This window comes from Protobothrops mucrosquamatus, unplaced genomic scaffold (assembly GCF_001527695.2).
Source record: "Protobothrops mucrosquamatus isolate PMUCROS unplaced genomic scaffold, P.Mucros_1.0 scaffold1531, whole genome shotgun sequence".
Lineage (NCBI taxonomy): Eukaryota > Metazoa > Chordata > Lepidosauria > Squamata > Viperidae > Protobothrops > Protobothrops mucrosquamatus.
Window position 1 is genome coordinate 9,204 of NW_015387703.1, and position 20,908 is coordinate 30,111.

General features: G+C 38.7%; 1 protein-coding gene across 1 annotated transcript in view; it reads left to right on the forward strand.

Annotated features, from left to right (window-relative positions):
- Nucleotides 1–20,335, forward strand: part of XIRP2 (xin actin binding repeat containing 2) — a 22,103-nt gene extending 1,768 nt beyond the window's left edge. Inside the window, exons 2-6 of the mRNA XM_015822354.1 lie at nucleotides 962–1,034; nucleotides 2,486–2,619; nucleotides 4,016–13,319; nucleotides 16,062–16,195; nucleotides 20,198–20,335. Coding sequence (XP_015677840.1) covers nucleotides 962–1,034; nucleotides 2,486–2,619; nucleotides 4,016–13,319; nucleotides 16,062–16,156 — 9,606 coding nt within the window. The 3' untranslated portion in view covers nucleotides 16,157–16,195; nucleotides 20,198–20,335. The remainder of the gene's footprint in view (nucleotides 1–961; nucleotides 1,035–2,485; nucleotides 2,620–4,015; nucleotides 13,320–16,061; nucleotides 16,196–20,197) is intronic.
- The last annotated feature ends 573 nt before the right edge of the window (nucleotides 20,336–20,908 follow it).

Consider the following 20,908-nt stretch of genomic DNA (forward strand, 5'->3'; position numbering starts at 1 on the left):
CAGACAAAACATTCATGTGACCTATACTTAAAAAATGACAGGGTGTTGATTACACAGCTGTGGTTGCCACCTCAACTCTTTTGGACTCCCTTGTGGTACAAAACTGTCCTTCGGCTGCATTCATTGAAAACAGAATTCTTCCTACACACAACCCCTGAAGCCTGGAATGTAACCCTTCCAAAGGTTTCCACTTGACATTTTTAACAGAAGGGGGAAACATTAATTACACAGAAAGTAATTAAGTACAGTTAATACAAAGTTTTGCATATATTTAAATGTCAGTGAAAACAAAGCCAATAGATCTTTATCCAGGCTTCTCAAATTTCTTTGCCCTGTTTTATCAGCTCTTTGGAACAAGGTCCTTAGTATTCTCCTCAAAGGCCAGGTGAGGACATCTGATCAAAAATGTTGGGTCTTTCCGTTACTGGCATGCCAGTCAGATTAATGTGAATGTTAATTCTCTCAGTGCAGCTATGAAATTGTCTGGTATAATTGGATCACAAAGGTAGCAAAGAACTCAGGCTCAAAATATGAAGAAAGGGTTGCGGGGAGGTACTTAATGTCTCCACAAATCCCAGCTCTGGCACTCATGCACCTTTTAGCCTCCTAACTCCTGGACGAAGGAGAAACAAATATGGTTCACTGGGCCAATCCATTGAGCATTACTGAATCCATCAGTGTCAAGAGGGTTTGGTGAGGCAGTTTTTAAAAAAATCATGGAATGTATTTTCATAATAGGTATATGCATTTAAATTGAGAGGATTGGGACTTTATGAATTTGTGGCAGAGCTGACATTTGATCTACTGATGTCTGACTGTAGAAAACTCTTGATGGGAGATGAATCTTATTATCCACGTCATAAAGCATGTATTTACTTGTACACTCCCCCCCCCGAGTCACACAAAATTTGGAAGATAAGGTATTCATTTTTCTTGACACTGGCATATTTTTTTGGTCCAGGTTACCCATCAGGGGCAAGCTTCCATGGAGGCCAAGAAAACTTCTACTATCACTCAAAATATTGATAAAACAGGTAAGATATAACATACAATAGACAAGATTAAAGGATTAAAAGAAGCCCACCCAGCAAACAATCTATTCATATAGGCTGGTTGCAAAATAGACCCAAAGTTAAACACTGGAAATTTCATTAAATCGTCAAGACAGGTCATGCCATGAAGGTTGACTCAATGGCATTTATATTTATTTTTGTCCATTTATTAGCCTTGTTCTATTCAACAACGCATATGTCCTACAGATGTGAAGAGCAATGTGTGTAAAAGTTACCAATTATACGTTAAGTGTGCTATGCCTACCTGCTGTTAGAGTTGCAATAATACGGTTTTCAGCAATTTCCATGAGGAATACAGAAAATTAAATGGAGGTAGAAATAAAACACTAAACAGGGAGCTAAAACACAGCTTGAGATTAAGATAACTGTTAGACGAATAAAGACATCAGTATAATTCACCTTGGCTCAGAACATACATAATTCTAAGCCAGGATTTCATTGTTTGTTAGACAAGGACTGTGAACCAATTTGCAGAGAATGCTAAGCCATAATGGGTCAGTTCACACTTCATTGCTAAGCTCAAAAACAAACAAAGCACATGGCTTACCACTCTGTGTGAATCCGTTTTAAGCATATTGTTTGCTAGACAATCTTCAAAGGAAACACAGTTAACTTTCACCAGTTTAAGCAAATCCTTTTTTTGTTTTGCTTTTTTTGTATCAGATATGTGTCCTGAACAACTGAGCAGCATTTAATGATAGCAGATATTGTTATCACAATGTTAAACAGGAGTTCTATAATATGCAGGTGCCACTGCATCACTTAGAAATCCCAAATTCCCCTTGCACATAGACAAATATTACAGCAGAAAATGCTCGAAGTTGGTCCAGAACATCTGAAGGGCACTTAAGGAAGTTTTTTCTGCCTATTATATTACATACAAATATTAAGAATGACAAGACTAGGCTTACCTTAAAGGTCCATCAAACACACCCCTTATCCTTATAAGAACACAGTTCCTTCAGCCTCGCTTTTATAGATTAATGTACATAATCATTAGAGCCAAGATGTGAGCTTCCTGTCAACGCTGCTAATATTGAATATATCCTTTGCAGGAAGTTTGGTATTAGTATAAGACCTTTAGTTAGGTTTTAGTATTGCAATGGATTGAATAAATATATTTCAATCAAACATATTGCAGAATTCTGCACAGTCTTTAGAGCACTTTCTCTCTTGAAGAGAGGAAAGATGGAGACTTTTGAGCTGTGCTTTTTGGTCATTTTTTTTTTCGTGCTGCACGATGAATTATTTTTCAAACATTGGTGTATCGTGGAACACAAATAGAGGCCTGCGGACACACGGGATAGGAAGGAAAGCCTAACTTCAGTAGAACACAAGGCATCCCCAGGGTGACTAACCCTAATTCAACTGACTATTTTAAAAACCCTCTTGGTTTCCTTGTCATGTCCTAGGAATCAATGCATCTGTGAAAGAGGAGATTCCAAAGATCTCTACACAATGTTTGAAGCAGCACTTTGAGAAAACAACCCAAGGAAAGACATTTCATTCTGGACGAGAAAATGGAACAGCTCCAAAGCAGATCAAGGTCAGAGATGGGGCAAAAGGAATTTAGCAAATAATGAATTGTTGCCACTCTGATCAGGAAGCAAAACTTTATTTTTGAGTAACCGTAACGGTAAATTTAGGATAAAATATATAAAATGTATTTATATAATAGTTAGAATGCAGTTTTTAGTGAACAAATGAATCAATAAAGCTGTTATTTAATTTCTCGCAAGACAGAGGGGCTGGCAACTGTTCTTCCCGCCAAGACTTTACTACCGAAGTGGGCCTTCCAGAATGTGGCCTGAACTTCCAGCATCTCTTACCAACAGGGGTTGTGGGAAGTTGAAATTGGGCAATTCAGATAGCCCTCAACTTATGACTAAAATTGAAGCCATTGCTAAACAAGGTGGTTGTTGAGTTGTGCCCAATTTTATCATCTTTTTCACCATGGTTGTTAAGTGTAGTTCACTGTAGTTGTTAAGTGGATCGCACAACCATTAAGGGAATCTGACTTTCTCCATTGACTTGGCTTCTTGGAAGCCATTTGGGAAGGTTGCAGAGGACGATCACATGACCTCAGGATGACACAATCATGACATGATGCAATCATACATGTCAGTTTGCCAAGTGCCTGAATTTTTAGCACTTGAGCATAGGGATATCGCGATAGTCATAAGCGCGAAGGCCACACATAAGTCACAGTGCTGTTGTAACTTTGAATGGTCACAAAATAGATGGTTGTAAGTTGAGGATTACCTTGGCTGAAATATTACATGTTGACTGTACATGAGTGAGTAGTGAGATCTGATGAGACAAGCTTACTTTTGATTTCTGAGAATCCAAGAATGCTGGGATTTTAGAAAAACCGTGACAGAGTTTGAACTGTCCCGTAACATTCTTTGAATTGTCCATCCACTCTTACTTCATTGTGCCAATACTGGGGTCCTTGAGCACAGTCTTTGGATCCAGTGGGCTAGTACCTTGCCTCTCTGTCTTAAGCATAGACTTTGATCAATTCCAATCTATAAGTAGACTATTGTGCTTTAAAATATTTTTCTGTTTTGCTAAAATCTTTTCCTTGCTAGTTTACTTTGTGTCCTGTTACTTTCCAGTTCTCATTAAAAAAAAGTGTAGGCCCATGACTGCTACATTTCTTACTATGAGATTAAAAACAGAGAATAATATTATTTAAAACTGGTTTCTGCACATTCTGGTGTAGATTTCTCATACTGCTATAGTTTCAGGTGAGTCAGATCATGTATGGATCATAGAATATGTGAAATCAACCTGATGCCTCATACTGAAGGATATTTTGCAAAAGCTATGTCCAAACTCTGGTTGATTAGCTCATTATAGCACTGAGTCAACTATATGTTAGAAATCTAAAAGCATCCCCTGAAAATAAATTTAAAGGCATATTATTTTCTCTTCTAAAGATTGAAAATGGGTATCAAGAAATGGTGCGGCCTTCTACAAATTTTCATTCTTCTGCTGAAGCTACTTCTACGAGTAGAGAACAGGGAACGTATATGGCAAGGAAAACAGAGCACACGTCTGCTGCCTCAACTCCAGCCTATAACAAGTTTCCAAAGTATGGCAGTACAGAGGAATTTCCTCCTCCACCACCACCAGATTTACTACAGGTTCCCTCTGGAATGACGGAGTTTTCCCAGTCCCCTGAACCCGCTCTCTCTCCATCCAAGCAAGTTCTTCCCAAAGATTTATATTCCAGGCAAAGAAATCTTTATGAATTAAACCGTTTATACAAACACATTCACCCTGAATTAAGAAAGAATTTAGAAAAAGATTACTTCAAGGAAATTTCTGATATAGTCTCTGGTAGCAACACTGAAATGGATAGCTCAGTAGTAGTAGATGTACTTCAGGCTAAACAAGTCTTTGAAAACAGAGAAAGCAGCCCTCAAAAAAGCATGAGCCCAGAAAGAGAATATTTAGAATGGGATGAGATCCTAAAGGGAGAGGTCCAATCTATGAAGTGGATTTTTGAAAACCAGCCCCTGGATTCAATAAAAGATGAATCTCCCGACCAAAACAATGTTAAAAGCATTGCAGGTCAAGAAATAATTGCTGGGGGAGATGTTAAGTATACTACCTGGATGTTTGAAACACAACCCATGGATGCACTGAGTGCAAATTTTTCAGACGACGCAGGAACGGCAGATCGAATACCAGACCTGGCCCGAGGAGATGTCCACACAGCCACGTGGATGTTTGAAACTCAGCCACTGGATTCAATGAATAAAATTCACCATGAGCAGGAAGAAGAAGAATCAAATGAAAATTTGGTCAACGAAATCACCGGTGGAGATGTCAAAACAGTGAAATATATGTTTGAAACACAGAACTTGGATAGTCTTGGGCAGCTTTATTCGGTGGATGAAGCTAAGCTGTTGCAACTCAGATCAGAACTAAAGGAGATTAAAGGTGATGTAAAGAGAAGCATAAGGCATTTTGAAACATTACCGTTGTATGTTATTAGAAACAATTTAGGTCAAATGCTAGAAATTAAAACAGTTCACAGAGAAGATCTGGAGAAAGGAGATGTCAAAACAGTCCGTTGGATGTTTGAAACTCAGCCTCTCGATGTTATCAACAAAGAGGCGGTGGAAATCAAAGTTGTCCATGGAATTTCCATGGAGGAAAACATTAAAGGTGAAGTGAGCAGGGCAAAATGGTTATTTGAAACCCAGCCTTTAGACACTATTAAAGAGTCTGAGGAATCTGCTGGAGAAAAAGAGATTGTTCTGGGCACTGATGTCTGCAGAAAATGTTGGCTGTTTGAGACTCAGCCTCTGGATACCTTAAAAGAAAATGAAGACACAAATGCTTTCCCCGCCGTAGAAATAATCGGAGGAGATGTAAATGCTACTAAACACCTATTTGAAACATTGCCCATGGATATGTTAAAAGACAGCCCAGATGTTGAAAAACTTCAAAAAATGGCTGCAACGGAGGAAGAGAAAGGCGATGTGAAGCATCAGAAATGGATTTTTGAGACGAAACCTCTTGAACTGATTAGAGAAGAAAGAAAAGAATTCATAAGAACGGTGAAACTGGAGGAAATTGACAAGGGAGACGTGAGCAGCTATAAGCAGGCATTTGAAACGTGTTGCTTAAGCAAACGTAATGACTCAAACAAAATCCAGGTTGAAGGCGTAACAAGAGGTGCCGTAAAATTTAATAAAGACATTTTCGAAACCACCCCATTATACGCTATCCAGGATAATCTTGGGAAATATCATAAAGTTAAAACAATTCGTCAAGAAGAGGTGATCCAAGGCGATGTCAGAAACTGCAGGTGGCTTTTTGAAACAAGGCCTATCGACCAGTTTGATGAGAGTATTGAGAAAATTGAGATTATCAAAGGAATAACCTCCAAAGAAGTACAGTCGGGTGATGTGAAAACAGCAAAATGGCTGTTTGAAACGCAGCCTCTAGACTCCATTAAATATTTTAGCAATGTAGAGGAGGAAGAAAGCAAGCCACAGACGGAGGCTATGGAAGTGGTCAAAGGGGATGTCAGGATGTGCAAGTGGTTATTTGAAACTCAGCCAATGGAATCTCTGTATGAGAAAGAGACAACAGTAACAAACACTGATGAAATGCAGAGAGGAGATGTGAAAACATGTACCTTGCTATTTGAAACACACTCTCTTGATGCAATAGGGGTAGAATCAGAAACAACTAATAAGCTACACACAGTTGAGCAAGAGGATATTCAAGGCAGTGATGTCCGCACAGCGTGTTTCCTTTTTGAGACGGAAAAGCTAGAAAATATACAAGGAGAAGAGGACAAAGAACTCAAGCGGACTGTGGAAATTGATATCCAGCCTGGTGATGTCTCTACCATGAAATATAAATTTGAGACGCAACCATTAGACTCACTCAGTATCAACTCAGAAGAAGTTCTGAACAAAATTAAAACCATACAAAGTGAAGATATACAAAAAGGAAATGTTTTGCATTGTTGTTGGCTGTTCGAAAATCGGTCCCTAGGTGAGATTTCAGAGGACAAAGAAGAAAGGACCTGTGCCCAAACTATTACAGATGTACAAGATGGGCATGTGAAAAATGGTTGTTTCATCTTTGAGACGTTTTCTCTGGACCAGATTAAAGATGAAGAATCCGTGGATGAAAGTATCGAGAAAACCATAAACCAAGAAGAAATAACAAAGGGGGACGTGAAAAGCTACAAAATGCTTTTTGAGACCCAGCCACTTTATGCAATTCAGGACACAGAAGGATATTATCACGAAGTGACTACAGTTAGGAAGGAAGAAGTTATCCATGGAGATGTACGTGGGACCCGGTGGCTATTTGAAACGAAGCCTTTAGGCTCAATAAACAAGTCTGAAAATGTATACGTTATAAAATCAGTCACCCAGGAAGATATCCAGAAAGGAAATGTTAGCTCAGTTAGGTACCGATTTGAAACACAGTCATTGGACATGATTTCAGATGAGGAGAAGTTCATTGTTCCCACCGTTAACAGTGTCCAGGGTGGCAATGTGAAAGCCAACAAGAAATTATTTGAATCCGAAGAAACCCTGGGAGACAAGTATGTGAGAACAGTGAATGTCAGCGAAATACAACAAGGCAATGTGAAAACATGTACTTGGCTATTTGAAACACACACGATTGATGAAATTAGAGGGGAAGATTCAGAATATAAAGACATCCAGACAGTAACGAGGGAAGACGTTCAGGAGGGGGATGTTCAGCATGCACTATGGCTCTTTGAAAACCAGCCTCTGGATTCCATTAAGGAAACTGAGGAAACTGATACAAAAATAGATAAGGAGGAAATTCCACAGGCTGACGTGAAAACCACCACGTGGCTTTTTGAAACCACACCTTTCCATGAATTTAATGAAAGTAGAATTGAAAAGGAGGAAATTGTAGGAAAAAGCGTGAAAGAAACTTTAAAGGAACTTTATTCACAGAAAGTGGTAGAAACTCATGGAATTATCTTGGAGGCAGATGAAATTGGAGATGTCCGCATGGCAAAATATAAGTTGATGAATCAGGAAGCTCCTGAAATACAAAAGGAAGAGATTATTAAAGGAGACTTAGCCAGCATAATGATAAACCTCCTGTCCAAACGAAGTTCTCTGGAAAGGGAAACTAAAGTAAATGAAGATGAAAAAGGCAACATAAATTTGACCAAAAAGCAACTGATGAATAGCTCAACAGCTGTGCATGTTGAAAAGGAAGAGGTAGTGAGAGGTGATATACAGCAAGCCATTAAAAAACTGTTTAATAAGGATCGTTCTGTAAAACGTGGGATTTTAATTCAGGAAAGCGAAAGGGGGGATATTAATATGACAATCTATTCTCTCTTCCACAAAAAAGAAAGCAATAAAGTTGAACAAGGTGAAGTTATGGGCGGTGATGTAAAGCGTACAATTCACAGTCTTCTCTCTTCTGTAATGAATCATGAAATATCAGAAAGACCTAAAATAGATGATTCAGAAAGGGGCAATGTTCAGTTTTTTACAACTTGCATAGAAGCTGGAGCTTTGGACTATTTGAAATTACTCCAGTCAGAGACAAATGAAACATTTGCAAGCAAAAATCAAGATGAGGAAGAGGAAATAATGGGTGGAGATGTTGAAGGCACTAAATTATTACTAAAGAAAAAGAAGTCTCAAATAGAGCGGACAGTTAATGAAGCTGACATAATTCCTGGTGATGTCTGTAATGCCCTTAAGATCTTTACGACTGAGGCACAAAATACATCTTGTCATGTAGACAAAGAAGAAATTATAAAAGGTGATCTGAAGACAACTTTAAATTCTCTAAGTCAGGCTATTAATCAGACCGCTGTTACAGAGAAGGAAGAAATTGCAAAAGCTGACATCCATGCAATTTTGAAGTCTCTTCAAGAATCAGTTTATCAACCAAGAGAAACAGAAAAACCAGAGGTCATTCCTGGTGATATTAAACAGACCATTGAATCTCTGGAGAAAGCAATACAAACAAAAAATGAAGTCTTAAGAGAAGAGGTTGTCCAAAATGACCTTGAATCTACACTAAGATCTTTAAAAGCAGTTCAGCAATCTTTCAAGGAAACAGACAAAGAAGTAGTCAGAGGCAATACTCAAACTGCTATAGAGAGTTTGCTGGATACCTCTGAAGAAACAAAATCAAGGCAATGCCAAAGATTCACAGAGGCAGAGGCAAAACAAAGTAATGAAATGCTGATGAAGCCATCTCGACAATCAGTTCAGAATAAAGTCAATCCAACTGAACGCGTAAAAAGCAATAATACATTTCTTCAGAAGGAAGCAATGTCCCAAAAGAAGAGTTTTCTCAAAGAAGATGCCAAAGCAATCCATTTGGATCAGAGATGGAACACCAAGAGTCATGAGATGGAGAAAAAAAATATGAAGGCCTTATCTAAATCTCAGCACAAAGTCACCGAAAAAGCAGATACGTCTGTAGATAAAGTCACAGCAAAGAGACACAGAGATCAGTATGTGATTGATCAATCTACTTTTTGCAATAACGTTGAGAAGAATGAAAGATCAGAGGAATCAGAGGCAAGCAGAATCTCGATGAAGGGCCATTCAACCAGTGACATGCAGGCTGCAAAACAAATGACGGGAAAGAAACAAAACATCTTTCATGAATATAAAGATGAAAAATATGTTGATGTGAGAAGTCAGGGTGAGACGAAAGCAAAATCAGTCCAGCCAACATGGGATCACCAGAGCTTCAATTACAGAGGGACCCCCGAACAACTGATCAACCAGTCAACTGGCCTGATTTCCAAAGCAGCTGGTCATCTTGAAACAAAAGAGGTGCAACAAGACAGAAAGCAATCTCAGCATTCAAAGGAGGTTTGCAGAGGGAAGAAAAATAATGTTATGGCAAGCCAAGCTCAGGTTTCCATGGCATCAGAGCAGAATGTAAAAACCAATCAAAAAGTCAGAGTCACACAGGAAATGCACAAGCAATTTAAAGAAGCTGAAAGGAAGCAAAAGTGGAGTGAGAAATCCATTTTGAAGTACTCAGGAAAATCTAAAGTTGAAGGTGCTGATGAAGACTTGAGGGTTCAGGTGAAAAATCCTGGGAATCCATACAGGAACCCTAAAGGCTTTGATAGGTCAGAAATTGATTCTCCATCACCTCCTCCTCCTCCACCACCTCCACCTACACTTCCATTGACTTCATCTGAAGTTGACTCTCCTTTGCCACCTCCACCCCCTCATTTATTGATGCCTTGTGCTAGACAGAGATTTCCTTCTCCACCGTCACCATCAAATGAAGGGGTTAAGACAGAGCATGAGAGTTTTCCTCCTCCACCGCCCACTACAGAAGAGAAATATGACAATGAATTGACATCTCATCTGCCACCCCCACCTCCCCCTCAGCCGAAAGATCATTTCTTCAAAAGCCTAGACAAATCAGTTCAATCTCAGAACAAGATCCCATACAACACAAAGCATCTTCAGACGGAACTTATAAAAGAATTAGAAGAGAGCCAGTGCAAAGCTTCTAGAAAAATGCAACCAAGGATTATTCAGATGCCCAAAGAGGTTGATAAAGCAAATACCATGGAAGAAAAGACAGAATGCTCAATGTTAAGGAACACTGTTAGTCATGAAAGAAAAGAGAAGAAAGTCTGCACAAAAACTGAAGATGTTAAAAGGGTCGCGTCAGTTATGGAAACTATCGGTCTGGAAGTATCACCATCGAATAAGACATTTCCACATTTTAGGTCTCCTTCTCTTCCAGCAGAGGCAACACAAGCATCACCTAAGCCTAATGTACGGAAATTTAAAACTCCTTTAATGATTGCAGAAGAAAAATACAAACTGCAAAAGGAACAGATGGAACAAAAACAAGCCAAGGATGTTTGTCAACTACATGTAAGAAGGAACAGTGAAACATGGGGAAGATCAGCTCAGGCAGAGTCAGAAGGTGGCCTGCCAGTGCCAAAATCATATAAACAGGATGAAATCATTCGGTCTTTGCCCTCTGAAGTTCCAGCTACACCTACTGAGCCTGAATGCCAAAGAAAGCCTCAAGTCACCAACTCAGAGGCTGATGACCTACAGCCCTTAGCAAAACAATCAATGCCTGAACAGTCTCAAAACGTTTCAAAGTGCTCGGCAGAAGAACACGTCAGGAAAAAAGCAGTCCATGAATCACAACATCTTATAAAACAGAGTGTATCTTCTGAAAAAGTACAGACCCACCAAGAACATGTAATGAGCAAGAAAGAGCAGCACCAAAAGGAACAGTTGCATGTGTCAAGTAATAAAGCAGTATGCCCTTCTTTCAAAGTTAGAACCATCCAGGATCCCGCTTGTGATCACACCTTACCTAAAGGCCAGAAGGATTCCATGATTTATAAAAAGCAAGAGGGATCAAGTGTGCATGGGGTTCTGAAGCAACAAGTTCAAGAAAAACAGAAAGAAAAGATAAGTAAGAAAAGTGCTGCAGGTAGTTGTATGAAAATGGATGGGAAAATCCACATGGAAAAAACACTTGATAAATACACAGAAGGCAGACAAGAAATAGGGGATAAAGAATCCAGTGGAATGAAACAGAGATTAATTCAAAGAAAGGAAACAGAGAAGGACAACATGAAACAAGAAAAACATTCTTTAGCTATGGAAGGAAAGGAAAGCCAGGTAATTGCTCACCTCAAAGAAGAGAAAGGAATAATTCAAAGAAAAGAACAACCGGCTAGCAGTAAATCAGAAAAAATGGTTAAGCAAAAAATAATCAATATACATAACAAATTTCAGACTGTGCATTCTGAACCAGAACCAACTTTTGTTTTGGAGACAAATGTTCAGAATAAAAACCTGTCTCAGGAAAAAAATAATCTACAAGGACAGGGAGAATATATCTGGGAAATTACCCCAGAACAGAAAAAAATCCCTCATAAAACACCAGAGCCAAAAAAACAGCTTGTGCAAGAAAAAATGCTACCATCTAGTTTACCAAGAGAATCCCTGCAGAAAAGTGAGAAAAACTCAGTAGACATATTAGAATTGTTGAGAAAACGGGAGGAGATACAACAGCTGTTGTCCAGATTGAAAGAATTTGAGATGGAACCAAGTAAAAATGGGATGAAAACATTCCAGGTGTTCTTAAGTGTTATTCCAGAATGGCTAGTAGAACAAGAAAAGAAGCAAGACTTAAGTTACATTGCACAGGAAGACAGTGTTGAAAAGATGAGAGAAGAGTTGTTGGTTATTAAAGATCAAGCTTCCAAAATACTTCACTCATGTGAAGATGCAATCCAAGCAGCCATGATTTCAACAAATTCCCTGAAATGTAAAAAAAATGTTCATAGCACTGGAGGATCAACACAGAAAATAGCTAAAGTGACTATTGGATCCAGCAGAAAAGATTCACAGAAGACTAAAGAAATGTCCAAAGACACCATGGCACACGAAAAAGTAAAAGAGAAAGTAGGTGGAAACAGATTTTCAGAAATCAGAACTTCTTCACCATCTCTAAGAACACGAGCACCTTCACCTACTTACATCACAATTGAATCTAGATGTATTGAATCTCCTTTCGGGGATTTATTATCTCCAGTCCAAAGAGAAAGCCCTCCAGTTCCACCATCACCCCCACCAAGATCTACTACCCCAACATCTAAGATACAACAGTCATCTGCCCGTTCTGAGCAGCTTGCAAAACTTAAAGACACTACAGTAAAACTATCTCAAGGGGCAATCCCAAATAGATCAGTAACTCCAATTCCTATTGTGGAGAAAAGGTCAGAGATTGTTAAATCTCCTGCAACCCTCCGTCGGCAAATCAAGATTGATACACGTCAACCTGACATTTGCAAAGTACCATTTTCAAATGACACACATGTAACTGCAGAGGCAGTGAAGAAAGTCAAAGAAATGCATGAAGAATCCCAAGTAAATCAAATGTACATCTCTCAAAAGGGTGGGAGCATTCCAGAAGAGCCCCACGGACAAAGTGTAGGCTCTATTTCCATTGCACATCGCTTTGAGGTACCTAAGGCTGCTCCTAAAGGGCTTAGGCATAGGTATGAAGCATCTGACCAGGTGATTCACATAAGGAAGGAGCCAGACTTACCTGAAACATTTGGCAGTGACTTTGAATATAAAACAGATACAATGTCACAGACTTTCAATGATCAGACATTAAGTGAGGGAAAATCCAAGAACAAATACATTGAAAATGGTACAATGAGTGACAAGTCAAAGGAAGTGAGGTGTAGGTCGAGAAAGGGCCGACTTAGTCAAACTTCCCAAGAGCAAGACAACACAACAAATAATTTCCAAAAATCTCCTGGAAAGCATCAAAGAGAATCAAAGGAAACTGACTCTAAGAAGCAAAACCAGCATGTCATTAAAGAGCATTCTTGTGAACCCAGGGCGTGCCTTGATGCAAAGTCCCCCATGGAATGCTCCTATGGCATGGAGTCTTTTGGGAACATGGTCATTGAATCTAGAACCGCAACTTCCACCGCCCAGAGCACAGATGGGACTAAGTCAGGATTTGGCTTCAAACGGGCACCTCCAACCTACGAAGATGTAATCTCAGGGCATATCTTGGATATTTCTGCTCCCGATTCACCAGAAGATCTTTTAAGGAATTTTCAGAAGACTTGGCAGGAAAGTGAGAGAGTGTTTCAAAGCCTCGGCTACACCATGTCAGAAGCTACTGAAGCAGAAGTGAGAAGTAGTTTCCACGAGGAAGCAGAGTTTATCAGTGGTAAATAAGCATGCGATGTGTGAAGGAAGCTTTTAGCGTGTGCACCACGGCAATAAAACATTTTGTACAATTAAAATGCAGTTGGAAGGAGAAAGTAACATACTATAACTGCAGCTAACACTTCTTTACCTCTCCTTCTCTCTTTGCTCTCTCCCAGAAATCTCTATTCCCTTTCTAAAAGCATGTGCTTACTATATGTGCTGGGCATGTGGCTAACCAATACTGAGGGTTTGAAGTGTGGTCTCCCAAGGTAAAAGCTATATTTCAATTTTACTGATAAAATAATTTTCCTGAATTTTAATTAAAAGAACTAATATATCACAAAATATATTTTATAGCAATTGTGTTGCTTCGCTCAAGTTGTTGTTGTTGTTGCTGTTGTAGAATTGCATGAGGCCCTTTGAGCAAATGCAGCATATTTTTTAAAAGTGCCATTTTTATGTAACACTTGTTCATTTTATAGGACAGAATCACTTCTTTTAGAACAAAGCCTTTTAAACTGGGGTGAGGGTTTGTGTGTGACAGCTGAAACAATTGTTCCAGGCTCTGCACATGGGGTGGAGTGCAATCCAAAGTGCTATTTACCAGTTGAAATAAATTATATTTATTGGGTGGTTACAATATTTTACTTGCCTGCCGAAGACCAAAGGACAATCAGAAATTGTTCTGAAGGCATTGAGGGTAGTGAAAGTAATTAAATTATAGCGGTAACAGAAGTTATATTTGTAGGAATGTTTGAATTTCGGAACACTATGGTCAAGTCTAATCATGTACAGGTAGGCCTTGCTTGGCAACTACAACTGGAACCAGTAACTTGTTTGCTAAACGAGGTAGTTGCTAAATGAAAAGTTATGTGATCGTGACGGGCAAGCGACCTTATTTCCCCTTAGATGTGGTCACTAAACAAACAAAAAATCACATGACTACAACTTATGACTTTACTTCTGCTTCTGTTTTAACTCTGTCACAAACTGGTTGTGAGGCAGAAAAATGATGAGAATACAATGTCTAGTTTAATGAAAAGAAGGACTAGGGTTAACATGATAGCAGTGTTCCAATATTTAAGGGGTTGCCGCAAAGAAGAGGGAGTCAAGCTATTCTCCAAAGCACCTGAAGGCAGGACAAGAAGCAACGGATGGAAACTAACCAAAGAGAGAAGCAACCTAGAACTGAGGAGAAACTTCCTGACAGTCAGAACATCAGTGGAATGATTTGGCTCCAAAAGTTGTGGGTGCTCCACTACTGGAGGTTTTTAAGAAGAGATTGGACAATCATTTGTCTGAAATAGTATAGGGTTTCCTGTTTGAGCAGTGGGTTGGATTAAAAGGCCTCCAAGGTCCCTTCCAACTCTATTATTCTGTTATGTTGTGATGGTCATAAATGCAAGGATTGGTCACAAAGCTATTTTTTAGTACCATTGTAAATTGTAAGGTTACATCTGTAAAAAAAAATAAAATAACAGATGACTCTCACAAATTGCAAATGGAACAAAGTAAGATTTTACCCTTCCTCCTTTCCCCTCCTGCCCATTAGGTCTCCCTGCAGGGCACAACATTTTCTTGGAAATTGTGAATTGGCACCTAGGAAGTAGGTTTGAAGAGAATTTTGACTGAATCAAAATGTATATCTGAAACTCTATGTCCTAACGATGTTTGGGAAAATTGGAAAAATTCTTTGAGAATTGGAGATAATTTCTTCTTTTGATTTCCCCCCACCCCCCAAGATTTTAGTGAAAGATTTTAGCTACTGGCTTTAATCTCCCAGAGTGCCTCTGGCATGATTTTAATCTGAGGCACTGTGGGAAAGTGGAATAGCCAGTTTGATTTAGTGGCTAAGGTACTAAGCTAGCAACCACGAGACTATGAATTCTAAGTCTAATGTAGTCTAGACTGTGAGTTCTAGAAAATAAAAATAAAATGGGGTTGTGGATCAGGGCTCTTCTTGGAAAAGTACTCACAAACAATAGCAGTGAGCACTCTGAAAAGTAGAATGGTGCTGGAAGCAAATAGCTATCTCTCCGATTACGTTCAAAATTCTTCATCTCCATCATCTCTGATTATGTTCAAAATCCACCATCTGCAGCTTCAGCCATGGAGAGTAGAAGAATAAAGTCTTGGTCAGTGCAAAAGGAACCGATTTCCTTAAAGGTATAAAAAAACCCAAAGAGCAGATTCATTTATAAACAGGATAGAAATCACATTACCCACACAAAAGATCAACAGTGCTGTTGCCATGAGCCCAGTCCATGGAAGACTGGTCTTGTTCCCCCAAAATGAATTGCGTTTTAGGAAATCTGCATTATAGTTCAACACTGTGGATTCAGTCCTTTAAAAATGCTTTCTGTTCTTCCTGTACATAATCAAACTTGCAATGAAATAGAAGCATTTCCATTGTGAATAGGAAGACGGAGAGGATGCGCTTCCAATGGGGAAATGTCACAAGCCTTCATTGCAACGGAAATGTAAAAATAGAAAGAAAGAAAGAAAGCATGAGTCATTTGTGCATTCATTTACCTTCACTTTATTGAAAATATTAAAGTGTCTTTAAATAAATATAAAAGTCCAGCATTAGTCGAAACAAAGAATTTATTTCATGGTAATGTGACTCACAGGAAGCTTAAGGGTTCATTATTTAGGAGTGAAGGTTCTCAGGTTTCCTAATGATATTGCAACTTTTTGTGCATAGCCTGAAGAAAAGAAATATAACAATATATAGCACTGACATCATCTCATTTATTTCTAGAAACTGCAACTTCAGGGAAAGGAAACATGCCTACTTTGTCAAAAGAGAGTTTATCCAATGGAGTGCCTATTGGCCGACAAGCAGATTTTCCATAAATCATGTTTTCGATGTCACCATTGTGGGAGCAAATTAAGGTAAGATGATGTGAGCAATTAAAATGTTAACATTCATGAATGTTATTTCAGTTGAATGAATGAATGACACTTGAGATGTTGAAAACAAATCAATATTTTTAGTGGTGCCACTAAACTCTATCCCGCGAAAGACTGTGTTGGATCACTTAACTTCTGCTTTGTCAGAGCATGAAATAGGGGAGACATGATAGCAGTATTCCAGTATCTGAAGAGCTGCCACAAGGAAGAGGGGGTCATGTTGTTCACCAGAGCACCAGAGGGAAAGACGAGAAACAATGGTTGGAAACTGATCAAAGAGAGAAGCAACCTGTAATTAAGGAGAAACTTCCTGACAGTGAGGACAATTAACCAGTGGAACAGCTTGCCTCCAGGAATAGAATAGAATAGAATAGAATAGAATAGAATAGAATAGAATAGAAATGGAAGGGACTTTGGAGGTCTTCTAGTCCAGCCCCCTGCTCAAGCAGGAGAACCTATATCGTCTCAGACAGGTGAATGTCTAGTCTCTTCTTAAAAATCTCCAGTGATCGAGCACCCAGGATTTCTGGGGGTAAGCTGTTCCACTGATTGATTGCCCTCACTGTCAGGAAGTTTCTCCTTAATTCCAGGTTGCTTCTCTCTTTGATCAGTTTCCAATCATTGTTTCTCGTCCTTCCATCTGGTGCTTTGATGAACAACTTGGCCCCCTCTGCCTTGTGGCAGCCCCTCAGATACTGGAACACAGCTATCATGTCTCCCCTATTTCTTCTTTTCTTTAGACTAGCCAAACCCAAGTCCCGTAGCCGTTCTTTGTATGTTTTAGTCTCCAGGCCTTTGATCAACTTAGTTGCTCTTCTCTGAATTTTTTCCAAACTCTCAGCATCTTTTTTGTGATATGGTGACCAAAATTGGCTGCAGTATTCGAGGTGTGGTCTTACTAGGGTTTTATAAAGCGGTAATAATACTTCACGTGATCTTGATCCTATGCCTCTGTTTATACAACCCAGGATTGTATTAGCTTTTTTGTTGCTTCTGCACACATTAGAAAATTACAACATTACATTACTTTTTGACATAATCGCCATTCAAATTGAGGCACTTGTCATAACGTCTTACAAGGTTTGAAATTCCTTAGTAGTAGTCGCTCGATGCCAAATCTGGGTTATGGGGGTGTGTGATCAAAAACATCCCAACAGAACTGCTTCAAACGTTCTTGGGTCTGTCTAGCAGTGTACGAGCAAGCATTATCGTGAACCAACATCACACCAGAAGTCAGCATGCCCCGACGCTTGTTATGGATGGCTCGTCTGAGTTTTAGTAACATTTCACAGTAGACTTCTGAATTAATGGTCAAACCATGCTCATGAACTTCACTAGCAGTACTCTTTTGGCATCTTCACATTTGGCAGGATTTTCTAGTGGGGTGTTGGTTCACGATAATGCTCACCTGCACACCGCTAGATGCACCCAAGAACTTTTGAAGCAGTTCCATTTCAAACCTTGTAAGACAGGGGTGTCAAACTCGCAATGTCACGTGACGTGTTGCAACATATATTGACTTTTTTGCCATTGCCGGCAATGAGGTGGGCGTGGTTTTGCTATGATGCATCCGACCTGCAAGACGGCAGTTTGACACCCCTGTTGTAAGACGTTATGACAAATGCCTCAATTTGAATGGCAATTATGTCAAAAAGTAATGTAATGTTGTAGTTTTCTAATGTGTATAATAAAAGCTCTGTATCTGTCTGTCATTGATAACCAAACAGAGGTTTATTTCCGAATTGCCCTCGTACATTTGGCACAAACTGCAATGACATGAAAATGACAAAACATCACAATGCAAACTTTGATTGGCACTTGCATTGCAAAGTTGGAGCCAAGCATCTGCAAGTCACATGCTTTCCATTATTATCATAATTGGTTGCACAGTCAGCCAGATATTTAGACTGACTTAGCATTTTTATCTACCTATCAAATCCTGCCCAAGGATCTGGGATAGACAAATGTTTGATGGTGTTAAAAATATCATTGCAAGATGCTGTTCCAAGTAAAGCTGTCTTTTACAGTTGTTGTTACTTATATTATTTTATCATACATACATACATGTATATAAAAAATAAAATAGGTGGTGAACATACCCCAAAATCTTGCTTTCTATTTTCTCCACACCAACCTGCAATGCATTTTGTTATTCTCCCATTCCTTTTACCTAGTGATGCCATATAAGAGAGTAAGATCAATTCCAATTAAAGTATCATTTTTTTAAAAAAAACTATAAAAATGGCACTGATAGTGAACGTATGCTGAAACTGATGTATCACAGTTGGATCCCATACACAGTAATCCACTGTAAATGTCAAAGTCACGCAATTTTGAAAGATGATAGAATAATATTAAGGTTCTAAAAAAGTCAGATTTTCTGTGGCTTTGATAAGAGACCTAAGAAACTAAGGGAAACCACAGGAACAATGAAGTGGCATGCCTACCCCACAAACATTGGGAGGCTCAAAGATGACTATTCTAAAATAAAAATATGGGAGCATTTCATATCCCTCAGGTTACTTTGCTGGATATTATAGAAGATGTCAAAGAAAAAAGTAGCAGAGATAGTAAATGCAAATTATCAATTTATCCCCTGTTGTTTTTAAACTAAAAATATTGTTTCAGTAAGGATTACTAAAGATATTTAACAGACATTTAAGACAAATATTAACAAAGAAAGTACAAAAGGCTTCTCTTCCCACACATCAAATGGACATATGATCTTCTTTTTATGTTCTCTGAGATTGTTGGGTTTTTTTTGCAGATGTTTCATTATCAAACTAGGTAATATCATCAGTGCTTGAAGGGAATGGGGTTTGTCCTTATTTTTATATACTAATGGCCTGCCCTATCAGTATTGGTGGGAATGTCCTTGGTGCTTCCTTCACTAGGCTGTTGTTTACTGTTACCTTGTTTGTCTGCTTTGGTAAGGTTAGTTGATTTCCCTATTGAATGGTATATAGATGTTGTTTATCTCTATGTGCCTGTTGATGGCTGGTTTGTCTGAGTGCCAGGCCTCCACAAATTCTCTGGTGTTTGGGGACTCGGCTTGGTCTAGAATGCTCAGTTTCCCAGTTGACACCATGGTTGACTCTGTCCATGTGTTGTGAAATTAAGAAGTTTTTATTGTGTCTTCTGACTGCAGATTATTGCAGATGATTGTCTTAAAAGATGAGCAGAAATTAACACTATGATTAACCCTAGACCAACAATCAAGAAGTAAACAATACCCACTCAAGGAGCTACAAATACAGACAAATAAGCTAACAGTAAACAGCCTAATCAAAGAACTACCAAGATTACTCCCACCAAGACTGACAGGGCAAGCCACTAATATTAAAAATAAGAACAAACCCCACACCCTTCTAGCACTGTTGTTACCTAGTTAGGTAATGAAACATCTGCAAGAAAACCACCAAGCTCAGAGAGCACTAAACACCCCACACTTTCGTCCTGAGCTACAAATAGTCTATTCTATTGGAACTTCTTTTTAATTTCCACAATGAATGGAAAATGTTGAGCATGTAGCAATTCTGTTAAAATCATGGAGCTACACAGAATTGATCCTACGACTGTCAAATTTATAATTAACTTTCAAAATATTTTGCTTTAAAATACACTAAGAAAAAGACTTCTTTGATCTATTCTGTGCTACTTATTTCATGAAGAGTGAAATTAAGCATTTAAAGCCCAATCTTAAAAGTGCACAATTTGGAGTTAGATTAAATCATATGCTGAGCAATCCCATAAATATTCATCATGGCTTAAATCCAACATATGACTAAATATTGATCTAAGAATATTATTTAATTTATTGGTATAATATGGAGAGAGAGAGAGAGAGAGAGAGAGAGAGAGAGAGAGAGAGAGAGAGAGAGATAGATTTATAAATACTAAAATTACAGTTAATTACAGCTAAAACATTCTTGGACTATTTATGATTGAAAAATACTCTAAAACGTTTTTTCTTTGATTTGACAGCTTAGGAAATTATGCTTCTCTCCATGGTAAAATATATTGCAAACCACATTTTAAGCAACTTTTCAAATCCAAAGGAAATTACGATGAAGGCTTCGGACACAAGCAACATAAAGAATTATGGATTTCCAAAAATCAGAAAGGCCCTATTAGTTGTGCTCCTGCTAAAGAAGTTCATAAATCCATATCAAAAGTGAATAAAACAACTGCTCATATGCAGCATGCTGGCAATCCACAAGTCCATTGTGAAACTATGAATGATGATTTAAAACAGAATACAGAGAGGGGCAAATTAAACATTATGTGGCCTCCGTCTATAGAAACTCCCAAAAATTCACTCTCAAGTGACATGGTTACAGTAAATAAACCAAAATGGCCCCCTGAAATTTCTGAATATGAGACTGACAGAATTAATACGAATCTTTCTGTGGGTGACACAAGCCAACAACAGTTCGCAAATGGTAATAGCCATCTACATTCAGACAACCATTCCTCTCCCACTCCTGTGCCTAAGGAAGAGGAACCTACTAATGTTATGACAGCAAAGACATGCGGTGACGAGAATGGAATCATGCAAAAGAGAGCAGATGTGGCTAATGACTCAGAGAAGGAAAAAGCAAGTGAAAGCAATGATAAGGTGGCCGTGCAAAGTACTAACAAGGAGAAAGATGGAGAAAATAATGAAACTAATGTTGCTGAAGTTATACCAGTTAC